At 36.3% G+C, this 11,979-nt stretch overlaps 2 protein-coding genes across 2 annotated transcripts; one reads left to right on the top strand and one right to left on the bottom strand.

Annotated features, from left to right (window-relative positions):
- Positions 1-984: 984 nt before the first annotated feature.
- LOC133694288 (uncharacterized) lies at positions 985-6,732 on the top strand. Its single transcript, XM_062115780.1, has 4 exons — positions 985-1,397; positions 3,111-3,386; positions 4,298-4,435; positions 4,895-6,732. Exons 1-4 carry the CDS (start codon positions 1,098-1,100, stop codon positions 6,425-6,427), a joined length of 2,247 nt encoding a protein of 748 aa, XP_061971764.1. The 5' UTR covers positions 985-1,097; the 3' UTR covers positions 6,428-6,732.
- Positions 6,733-7,797: 1,065 nt separating this feature from the next.
- Positions 7,798-10,522, bottom strand: LOC133697031 (uncharacterized). Its single transcript, XM_062119351.1, has 8 exons — positions 10,175-10,522; positions 9,656-9,796; positions 9,446-9,561; positions 8,988-9,079; positions 8,753-8,774; positions 8,599-8,667; positions 8,098-8,166; positions 7,798-8,003 (listed from the first exon to the last, which is right to left on the bottom strand). Exons 1-8 carry the CDS (start codon positions 10,404-10,406, stop codon positions 7,923-7,925), a joined length of 822 nt encoding a protein of 273 aa, XP_061975335.1. The 5' UTR covers positions 10,407-10,522; the 3' UTR covers positions 7,798-7,922.
- Between the last annotated feature and the right edge of the window lie 1,457 nt (positions 10,523-11,979).

Raw genomic sequence — 11,979 nt, 5'->3', positions numbered from 1 at the left:
GAAGAATAAAAACTATTTTCTATAAATAAACATGCTAATAGGTTTTTCCAATTTCGTAATTCTCACCCCCACATTAACTCCTCAACTTCGTCCACATCGCCTTGATTTCATTCACAAGATTGAGATTTGTATTTTTTTATGCTGGTATCCATTTTGTCCATTAATTATAATCTTTACATTGTTTAACAAGGAAAACATATCTTCTTCTTCTTCTTCTTCTTTTAAAAATCATGTTTTAAATCTTTAAAAATCTTTTAAAAAAATCATAGATATAAATTAAGGAGCTCTAGGAACATGTTTGGAACTACGTTTTCTAAAAGGATCCTAAAAAGTTGATTTTTTCTAGAATTAATTTTTTTAATATTTTATGATCATTTTAATGTATGATTTTTTTTAAAAAATATATTTTAATATATTTTTGAGTGAAAAATATTTTAAAAAATAACTAAAATAACACTCACAAGCACCCGTTAAGGTATAATATTACCTCATATAACCTCTTAAAAGTCAAGAGCTAGTGATTTTCTTCTGAAATCATGCAAAACAATAAACTTGGTGACATGAATTTGGGCTTTCTTGAGACCCTCGATGAGGACATTTCCTCGTTTGTTCAAGCTTCCAAATCTATATCACCTACCCTATATCTCTTCTTCGGTCAGTCCAAACCACCCTACTCCCTTCCCATCCAACGATCCTGATTGCGATTTCCATTTTCACCAACGGCTCTGATTTGACTTCCCAACCTTATCTTCCCCAAGCCAAAGACCATCTCCTAAGCCGAGCCAAGCTTGCCGCTTATCCATTAACAGACAACCGGCCCCACAGGCACTGTCCAAAGGTTTAACTTTTAACCACTCTAGGCTAGAAAACAATAACAGTTTAACCGCAGTTAAAACATAAATTAAAAAACAGTAAAAACCAAGCTTCCTAATAAATAACCCACTTCCTCTCTCTGTCTCTGGCGCTCACTCCTTTCAAGTTTCTCTCTCGAGCCTCACGTCTCTCTCTCTCTCTCTCTCTCTCTCTCTCTCTCTAACTCCAAAGTAAAAACAAATTTGGTACCTGCCTTGACTAGAGTGATTTGCCACGTGCAAACAATGACTGTCTTCTCCGGCAAGCAGGTAGTCCCGGTGGACTACGAGTCGGAAGTCTCACAACGGCTTCTAGAAGCATCACTCTCCGGCGATCTGAAATCGGCCTTAGAGTGCATCGCCGATCCGTTTATTGATGTGAACTACATTGGAGCTGTTTGTTTGGAGAGTAGAAAGAGTGAGGTTGTTTTAAACGATGAGTCAGCCAGTGAAGTCTCTGTTGATTATCAAGAGTTAAAGACTGATGTTACTGCGTTGTTTCTCGCTGTTCATGCTGGAAATGTTGCTCTCGTCAAGAAATTGCTGGTAATGTCAGAGCTCGTGTTTGCGTCTGATGTTGTTTTTAGTGTGTTTTAGTCGCGTTTTTGTGTTTGTCTAAATTTGAGTGAGTTAACATAGAAATGATGTTTACAAGCCTAGATTTTGAAAGAGTATTTTTTTTTCCCTTCTTTTTTTACCAAAACTGAAATTTTTGAATTTTCAATTTTGAATCCCTCTGATACGGAAAGCGGTGTTTTTTCAAAAAAATAAAATAAAATGAAAAGGACATAAATAGGTATTTTTTGTATTTTTATTCTTTAAAACAAAAACCAAACTTAGCCTTTGTCAAGATTAGCTATTCTGGAAATTTTGCGGGTTTTTTTGGTTGCTAGTGATTAAGCATTTGATTTTTTAGATTAATCCGCTTAAGCTTAGTACTTTATAATGTGATTTTCTCGAACTTATTGTCTTTTTCTTTGGCTGCCTGTCACTTTCGAACTTAATAAAGTTGCTATGGTTTTGGTTTCTGCGGGTATTGTCTTTGAAATTAAAGCTGTTTATATCTTTTTTTAAGGATTCATTGTCTTAATGCCGACCCCCCATAATTAGAAATTTAATTGATTAAATTCGAATACGGAAGCTCTTTTTTTCCTTGTTTACTTTTTGTTTCGAAACACTGGATATGAATCAGATTCGCAATCTTTTGCAGTGGCTTTGCTTTGCTTTGTTTTTTCTTTTATGGGAAAATTTTCAGAAGTTGATTTTCATTTAATTAATTTCATTATGTTTTCTTCTTAAGAAAACTGATAACTCGTTTACAAAATTGCATGAACCCTCTACATTGTCCAACCTGTTAGTTTTCAGTTTAAATGTCTAATTATTACCAGTATAATAATACATAAGCACCTATTAATAAATCTTAATTACACTTGGAAAAAATCTGTTAATTTGGTTAATTAATGCATCAAGATTTGCTGTTTCACGTTCAAGAATGTGTTTATAAATGGTTGTTGTAGGAATTTTAACTACTGACCTATCTTTCTGAATTTGATAGAAATAAAAAACAAATATTATGTCCTAGATATTAGTGCACAAACAGAATGCCCCTTGGCATTTTCCTGATTTTTGTCCTTCGACTGCTATGCTTATTTATTCGTAGCAGTTACCATCAAATCCAGTTTGGTGTGGATCTAAATGACTGTCTAAAATTACAATGATCACTGGAATCTTTGTTTTGTGAAGTTGGGAATTTATACCCACGGCCTACTGTTTGTTCATATTCATATCCATAAATAATTGCCATATCCTCTGCACATACCATTCATTATTTTGTACTGTTCTGTTCACTGGAGAAATTATATTTTAAGTATACTATCAAGAAGCGAAAGCCATACACTGGTAACATAAACCTTTTTACCTAACAGACATTGGATCAGGGAGGCCCATGATGAGTTGTCTCTTACGATTGGTTGGAGACTAAAGTACATTAGAGTATATTAATGAGTTTTTTATAACAGTTCCATGTCCTTTGTCGATCACATCAGTACTGTTCCCTGTGTTTTTCTGTGCTTTACTGTGTCCTCCTGTACTCCGTGAAAAAAATGAAACCTATTAGACTGCTACTAGTTTTGTCTTCTTGTTGTTAAACTCATTAAGATTTTTATGAAAACAAAGCAACAGAAACTTGGATTTAGAATGATGCCTGTCTTTCAATGATCTTTGTTGAAGTACTGAAAGGTTGGATTTTCCAATTGGCAGAGTGTTGGCGCTGATGTCAACCAGAAACTCTTCAGAGGTTTTGCAATTACAGCAGCAGTGAGGGAAGGCCACCGAGAGATTCTGGAGATCTTGCTTAAAGCCGGGGCATCTCAGCCGGCTTGTGAGGAGGCTCTGCTTGAAGCGGGCTTCCATGGGCGAGCTAGGCTTGCAGAACTGCTCATGGGTTCTGATTTGATTCGGCCCCGTGTTGCTGTGCATGTTCTTGTCACCGCATGCTGCAGGGGGTTTGCAGATGTGGTGGGCACTCTACTGGAGGTAAACCATTTATTTGCTGATTCATGTCTGCTGTACAACTACATCTTTAAGCTTCAATCAAAGTTACTCTTGCAGCGAAATGTAAATGGCTGTTATTAATCCTGATTTGCGTCAGTTTTTGAAGCTGTTGAACCGGTCCTTTTGCTCGTCACTCCTTTGAGTTTTGGTTTGACAAAGTATGACCTTGCTTTCTTTGTCGTGTACTGTTTTTTTTTTACTTGTTCTCGGTGTGATCTTATGAAAGTGGGATAGTTGATACCATAGATATCAACCCTGGCCGGCCTGATGTGTTGACCCATTGAATTGGAGTCTATCTCAGGTTCGGTTTACTTTCGAACTGGGTTGGGGCACTTCGTCAAACTCGGGTGAGAATAAGTAATGTCAACTTCAAGGATTTTTTTTAATTTTTGTTTGAAACAAAGTTGATTTTTTTATTTTTTTATTTTTGTTGTTCAAATAATGTCATTATGTTAAAAAAACCAAAACGTCGTCTCCTAAAAAAAAAAAAAAAAACCCATAACAACGTTGTTTTGGGATAGATTAGGTTGATCCGGCTAACATGCGAACAAGCATTGGGCCAGGTCAAACCCTGGATGGATTTGATAACTATGTTTGATACCAAAGTTCTTTTTGCTTGATTTACCACTCTTTTGGCCTTTTGACCTGTTTCCTACAAACATTCACCAAATCCCTGAATTTTCCAAAACCCCATGGGTTTTTTAAAAATACAATTGGTTAAACTTTCTGGACCCACAGAGTAGTCAGCTTTGTGTTAAATGAGTTAATTGCTTTTATGTGTTCAACAAATCTCCTAGAACATCTAGTTGATCTGATTAATCACAGTTGTCTTCTAGTTAATTGCAGGGGCTTTTGCCGTGTGATTGACGTTGTTCATTCTTGTTTAATGGCAGTGTGGTGTTGATGTTGATGAAACGGATAGAATGATGCTGTTGTCATCTAAGCCTTCTCTGCATGCAAATGTTGACTGTAATGCAATTGTTGCTGCAGTAGTTAGTCGGCAGGTTGCAGTTGTCCATTTGCTTCTCAAGGTAACCTTCTCATCTCTTACTTTCTGTTTGAGTCTTAAAAGAATCAGCATGATCCATAAAAGGTTCAAGTTTGGGGGGTTCTATTCTTCGCTGTCAATTTTTTACCTTTTTATCAAAATTAAGGCTACATGAAATTATCCTTCAATTATGAATGAAAAATTCTGCATATTGGGCCCCACATTTCAAATAGGTTGGACCCCCTCCATGGGGTTGGTGTAACCACTGGTTCAGCTGGATATGCGACTTTGCATGACATCTCAAAATATAGGATCCACTACTGTAGCTTAAGTGAAAAACAATTGTACTGAAGATGATCGGACAATCAGTTTGAGATTGAATTGGACAGTGAAGCGGCGGCATATTTTTTGTCCTTTTTTACTTGAAAATTTTCTTGCTGATCCTTTTATTTTTATTCTTTTATAAATGCTTATCTTGATTGTTATCAAAATGATTAAACAGGCCGGTGCAAAGACAGATTTCAAAGTTAGACTGGGAGCATGGTCGTGGGATGCAACTACAGGAGAAGAGTTTCGAGTGGGAGCTGGACTTGCAGAGCCATATGCCATCACCTGGTGTGCGGTGGAGTATTTTGAAATCACTGGCACTATCTTGCGAATGCTCCTCCAGCATCTTTCTCCTGACACTCCTCACCATGGAAGAACTCTCCTCCACCATGCCATTCTCTGTGGAAATGCTGCCGCCGTCAATGTGCTCTTAAGCAGCGGAGCCAATGTAGAGGCCTCTGTTAAAACCCAGAAAACAGAGTTCCGACCAGTACATATGGCTGCCCGTTTAGGCTCATCTAAAACCCTCCAATGCCTCATTGACTCAGGCTGTGATATAAACTCGAGGACTGATTCTGGAGACACTGCTTTAATGATATGCGCCAAATACAAGCAAGAAGAGTGTCTGAGAATATTGGCTATGGCCGGTGCTGATTTTGGCTTAGTTAATACTGCTGGCCAATCTGCAACTTCATTCGCTGGTTCAAACCAGTGGTCTCTTGGTTTCCAGCAAATAATACTTGAAGTTATTAGGGCTGGAAAGATTCCCAAATCCAGCACTGCTTCTGTTTTCTCTTCACTAATCTTTGTAGCTCAAGCTGGTGATATAGAAGCCTTGAAAGCACTCATCAAGTGGGGAGAAGTTGATATTGATTATCAGGATGATAATGGTTTCTCACCAGTCATGTTTGCAGCTTTGAATGGTCATGTTGAAGTATTTCGACTTCTGGTCTATGCCGGGGCTGATGTAAAGCTTTGTAACAAAGCTGGCGAAACTGCAATCACCCTTTCTGAACTGAATCAGAATCATGATCTGTTTGAGAAGGTGATGCTTGAATTTGCTCTTCAAATGGGCAACCGCAATGCTGGAGGATTCTATGCATTGCACTGCGCAGCGCGTCGTGGGGACGTGGATGCAGTCAAATTATTGATAAGTAAAGGTTATGATGTAAATGTCCCTGATGGGGATGGCTACACTCCTCTCATGTTGGCTGCTAGAGAGGGCGACGGGTCCATGTGCGAGCTCTTGATCTCACACGGGGCTCAATGTGAAATCAAAAACGCTAGAGGTGAAACAGCACTCTCACTTGCAAGGAGATATGTTGGAATAAAAAATGATGCAGAACAGGTAATACTAGACGAGCTTGCTTGCAAGCTGGTGTTAGGTGGTTCACAGGTACTGAAACACACCAAGAGAGGGAGTGGTGTTCCGCATGGAAAGGAGATAAAAATGATTGGAGAAGCTGGCGTCCTTAGATGGGGAAAATCAAGTAGGAGAAATGTGATCTGCAGGGAAGCAGAAGCGGGGCCAAGCCCAACCTTTCGAAGGAATAGGCGGAGGAGGGGAGATGCTGATGTTCCTGGTCTGTTTCGGGTTTTGACTACTAAGAACAAGGAGGTGCACTTCGTATGTGATGGTGGGCTGGAGATGGCTGAGCTCTGGGTCAGGGGAATACAACTCGTGTCAAGGAAGGCTATCTGCGGTTAAATAGCACGGTGGGACATGGATTGGAGGATCGTATCTAGGAAGAGCATGTATAGAATTTTAGAAGCACTTCATCTTGAAGTAGGCCGTCACATTTCGTGACAAAACTCCTGCTTCATGGAAAGGCCATCCGTGGCTGAATTGAATTGCTGGATCTGGCTTAGTAATTAGATGTTTAGAAGATACTTCATCTTGAAGTAGGCTGTTGCTTTTCATGCTTACGTTTTGATCTCAATAGCTGTAAATGTTTCTCTCTTTCTTGTTTTTTTTCCATCCTCGTTCAAATTAAAATCAGCAGCATTTGATCACCATGCAGTTTCAAGAGCAGTATTTTGATGCTCGTAGTTCAATTCACTGAAACCTGGCCCGGTACACAACCACACTCTGGACGTGGGTTAGATAAGTCAATAAATTAACTAAAAACAAACTGAAATAATATTGTTTTGAATATATATATATATATATATATATATATATATATACATATATAATATTTATCTAGTTTTAATAAGATTATAAGTTGAGTTCATCTTGACTCAGATCCGATCCAGGCCTTAGGCTGGGAGACAACAAGTCAACCCGTCGGCCAAGTGTCAGAAATGCTTTCACCTTTGCAGCTGAACTTTGGGATAGACTTGGCCTACTCCCCTTGTGTCCTTGGAGAAGTTGCAGACGGACGAATATCCTTAGGCCACCAAGGATAAGTTTTTCATGCTGATGCTATCTTTGCTTGAGTGAGAGTTTGATACCTCAATACCAATAAATCACCAAAAAAAAAGGGGAATAAAAACACAAGATAAAAGAAAGCAGCCAAGCACGTACAATAAAATCCAGTGTCATCTGAGATAACCTCATTCGAGGTTTCAAATGAAGGCAGCACCAAGACTCAGGCGTAGCAAAATTTGTATCGTGATAATCTCAAGGCCTGAATGCGCTATTCACATTCAACCATAATACCCACCACATTATCTTGTTAAATACTTCGAATATAGGGTTTGAGAGCATTTAAATGGAGAGAGAACTTGCCATTCTGGGCCAAAACACAAGGCACAAAATTATTTCACCAGTCCCACCACATGACACTCGTACGAACTTGTCATTATGTGCACTGTTTATAGATTTTAACCGTGATGACCAAACTAACAAATGGCAGAAGAAACAGTTACAGAGGAAATTTATCGCTCAGTGAATTCTGTGACCTTCACCTACGTCCTTGAAAATCATGATGATAGACATTTCACTTCATAATACACTTCCAATACCTTCATGGAGTTGGAAACGCATTGGATACCTATGCATGGTAATGTCTCTAGCTATCCACGAAAACATAGCATATAACTTCATGCTAGCTATCATCAAATCAATAGCACACATGTTTGAAACTTCTATTGAAACATTTTACTAAGAAACTGATCAATGGAATTTGTAATTCAATTTCAAGTGCAACTCTCTTTAAGTGATTAGAAGAGTTTAATTGTGCATCATGATATTCCAGCAATTAGCCAGTCTTAATTTCTTTTTCCTTGTTATTACACATGTCCTCTGCTGATTTGATAAACTTTTTCGTCATCTCTTCAATCTGACAAAGAGGATCAAACATCAGAAAACATTCAAATCATTTCAAAACTTATACTTTCTGAAAAAGAATAAAATTGTTTTAACCCTAAACTCACCTCTTTCTCTAGTTTCTTGGCATCATCCTTGGGGAAACTTGAACCTGCTTTTTTTACTGTATCCATTGCCTATAAAGCCAACCAACAATGTGCTTAAATAACAGAACACTGAAGCATATTATATTGCACTGGAACATGAAATTCTAGTTCTCTAATACCAGCACCTAAACACAGCCGTACTTTAACACAATTTGTTATACAGCCACTAGTTAGGAAGTGACTAATAAGACGCTATGAAAATTGTCCACTTGTATTGTGAATCCCATCTTCAAACTGTAAATGAATTCCTGATTTGAAGGTCTGTACTCTTATCACATATAGGAAACATGAAACATGTAGAAAATAGTAGGAGACCTTTCAAGATTTTCCAAAACCTAAAAGATCCCAACTTCCATGATTATAGAACATTACTTATAGGAAAAATTATTGCATTCGGAATGCTTAACACAACTATGCAATCGCAATGACAAATCTAATGTTAAAATATTTTAACTTCGATACCTTTTGGCGAGCCCTTCTTATACTTTGTCTACAATCTTCACAAGACTTTGCAACCACCTTACACATAGCCTAGAACAAATTTCCAGTGATGAGTTGTGGATAACATTGCATAATTGAAAAAATAAATGAAAGAGACATTCAATCATAAGCAAACCTGGGTATGCTCTTTGGTTAATCTGGTAAATGCAAAAGCATGGAAAAAGTATATCAGTTAGCAGTCCAGGAAATCCTCAACATTTTATGCATTCGCAGTGTTTAACTACTTTGGCAAGTATTTTTATGTCATCTTAAAAGAAAGATCTTGAAAATTTAAGTCAACAATAATTGCCCTTGTGTCAGCCAATGCTTCATGTGAAACAAGTATTAATGTCAAGTTAACAAGAGCTTACGGTGGTATAGCTGCAATCAATCGATCACCATCCCTTTGAGGATTTAATCCCAACGGAGACGAAACAATGGCGTTCTCTAGCTGCTTGAGGGTCTGCAAAATTCATAATGGGTATGATTCTCAATGGTACAATAGCTTTAACACTACACTAGTAAAATAAAGTTAAAGAAAGGAAGAGAAAAATGCACCACGGACTTAATTTTTATAAAGTTTATAACAGGAGACCAACTTGTTTCAACAATGGTGTTATTCAAAGTTCATTTCAGTTGTGCACTGAATGCAAGCATTTGAATAGATGCACAAAAGTTATCACCTTGAAAGCCACATTTTTTAAATTGGAAAACTAGCACCATTGAAACACTGCAGAGCTATTGGGTAGTATAAACAAAAGGAATGGACAAAAAAGATCAAGTACCAAAAAAAAAATCAAAACTTTACGGATAGGATTAAGACCATTACATTTGGATCATATGGATTAACGGATAAGGTTTTAGCATCCATGACTGAAACAACAGCTGATCGATTTAATGGCAGCTTCACACCATCGGTTTCGACAATGATGTGATCAAGCATTCCTGCAAAGCATACAATTGATGAACACTTCAACAAATTAAAACCAGCTGTTACGAATAATCAAACTAAAGCAAACAGAGGGCCATGATAGGATACCTGCAGATGCCCTTCCAGTTCTTAATTTCTGGAGTTCTCGAGATAATGCAACTACAGCCGCATCCATCTGCGAATTAGCAGTTGCCTTAACAGTAGGCCCAATATCCACAAATTCAACTGTACCCCCAGCAGAGTCATCCTCTAAAATACATATAAGAAAAGAAATGATCTCCCAATTTGACATACATTGATAGCATTCAAATAAAGAAATTAGGGATATTGAACTACGACAAACACATAACGGGATCTTTAAATTAAAAGAAACCACACTCCACATAGCCAAGAAACTGTTCTCTATACTATATTTTCCATCTTTAAAAATCAAACCCAAAAACACCAACTTTCACAAGTGCAATACGAGAAGTGCAAAGTAGAATAGGCTGCCTCAAATTAAGCAAAACCCAGAATGAGCACAAGCCAAGGATATCAGATCCTCCGATTATCACAATTTCACAACATATTAGCCATCAATCAGAAATGGGTAAATCATAAAACAGAGAAAAAAAAAGGGAGCATTACTTGATTTATTTTTGCCTTTAGCAAAGCCACGACGACACTGTTTGAGGAAATCAAAGGAAGGCAAAGTTGCTGATGGGAGTTTGTGGGAAACAGAGTTTGAGAGAAGATGGGGAGAGAACAGGGTGGTGGTGTTAGAGAAAGTGCGGGCTTTGGTGAAACTAGTGGAGCTTCGAAGAAGAAAGAGAAAAGAGTTTCGAGAAGAGATTGTGCGTCTTAGGTGCAGCAGAGCCATTTTCACTCTTTCTCCTCCGGGTTTTTATCTTTTGGCTGTCGTCCTGTCTTCTTCTCTCTATTTCATTTCTTTGCTGGGGAGGGTTTAGGGTTTTGAGCAGAGTCTTTAAAAAAACCGGCTTATGTGTAATATTTGTCCTATCCTATCAAATTTTACCCCTTAAATTTAGATGATATACATATCTATGATGATGGTAGGTTAAAAAAAATTAATAAATAAATATTTATTTTATTTGTTTTTGTATTTTAAAATTATATTGTTTCTTTTAAATTTTGATCCGATAAAATACAGTATATTTTATAATTCTAATCCTTTATGTTTGGTAACCAAAAAACCATAAAAAAACAAATGAAAATTTCAAGAATCTAGATTGAACTTTTATTTTTTTATTTGAACCAAAAACTCTGAAGCACTTTCTATTTTTTTTTTGCTAATTTTTTTTTGTGTCATATTGCATCCTAATTGTTTGATGAAATGTTTGATCGTGATTTTTATTTTGTTTTTTATATGGAAATAATGTGGTTTTTATGTTGTCGCTACTATATGTATTTTAGGGGTCTTATCTAGTTTTAATAGTTGTAGCATGATTTTTTTTTTAGGATCGTCAAAGAATAAGGGAATTAACATGCTCAACCAGCGAATATCTTTAATATCCATAAAAAGTTTAGCCTAACTTAATAATATCTAGCCTGATCAGGTCCCAAAAAAAACTAAATGAATCAAGTTTATATTTTATAAAATATAAAAAATTAGGTTAGATATAATTATGGATCAAAACCTAACTTACTAGATCCATGAATTATGACTTTATTTGAGGTGTGTGTTTGATAGTATTTTTAAAAAATATTTTCAAGAAACTCCTTAGGTGCACAAAAGAATTGAAGAAATGCTTTTTTTATTTTTCTTCTGGTTATTAGTAATAGTTAGATTAATGGCTCACATCACATTACAAGGTTTTTTTTTTCTGTTGAGGTAGACAACACATTATTTGATCTTATCTAGAATCCAGCTACTATGATGGCAAGAAAATTAAGATTGAAGGTTATTTTACTCAAAAATCTATTTCCCATCTATTTTGATCAAAAACACTTAGAAAACATCGTAATAACCATAATAAACCTCTCAATGGCCTAAAAAACCATTGTAAAACCTAAAATCAACCATAAACAAAAAATATTATTAAGCTTATATATGTTTTTAGGCACTTTAAAGTAAAAAATCACCTAATATAAACTATTCTTGTTAAATGAAATCATTTTATACAAAAATTGACCGATTTAGTGTCTAAAGAGGCATCAACAATATTTCTCTCTTTCCATGTCAAAATTTGGCGACCTCTTTCTAACCAAAAACTAAGAAATAACAAAAATAAAATTTTTATATCAAAATTGAATTGAAGAAATATTGAGGCACCAAATATTTATATTTTTAAGGTATAGAGACTAAATTAAACTTTTTGAGTGAAATTTAAAACCATTACCTGGAGCCTTTTCTACTCCAGTTTTTCAATTTTATTATTAGCTAACAAACTTGATTCAATTGCTCTTAAATTTTGCTTAAAAAAGATACAATT

The sequence above is a fragment of the Populus nigra genome, chromosome 1 (genome assembly GCF_951802175.1).
Source record: "Populus nigra chromosome 1, ddPopNigr1.1, whole genome shotgun sequence".
Taxonomy (NCBI): Eukaryota; Viridiplantae; Streptophyta; class Magnoliopsida; order Malpighiales; family Salicaceae; genus Populus; species Populus nigra.
Note: the sequence above shows the minus strand (reverse complement) of the source record. Positions and strands in the feature narration are given on the sequence as shown.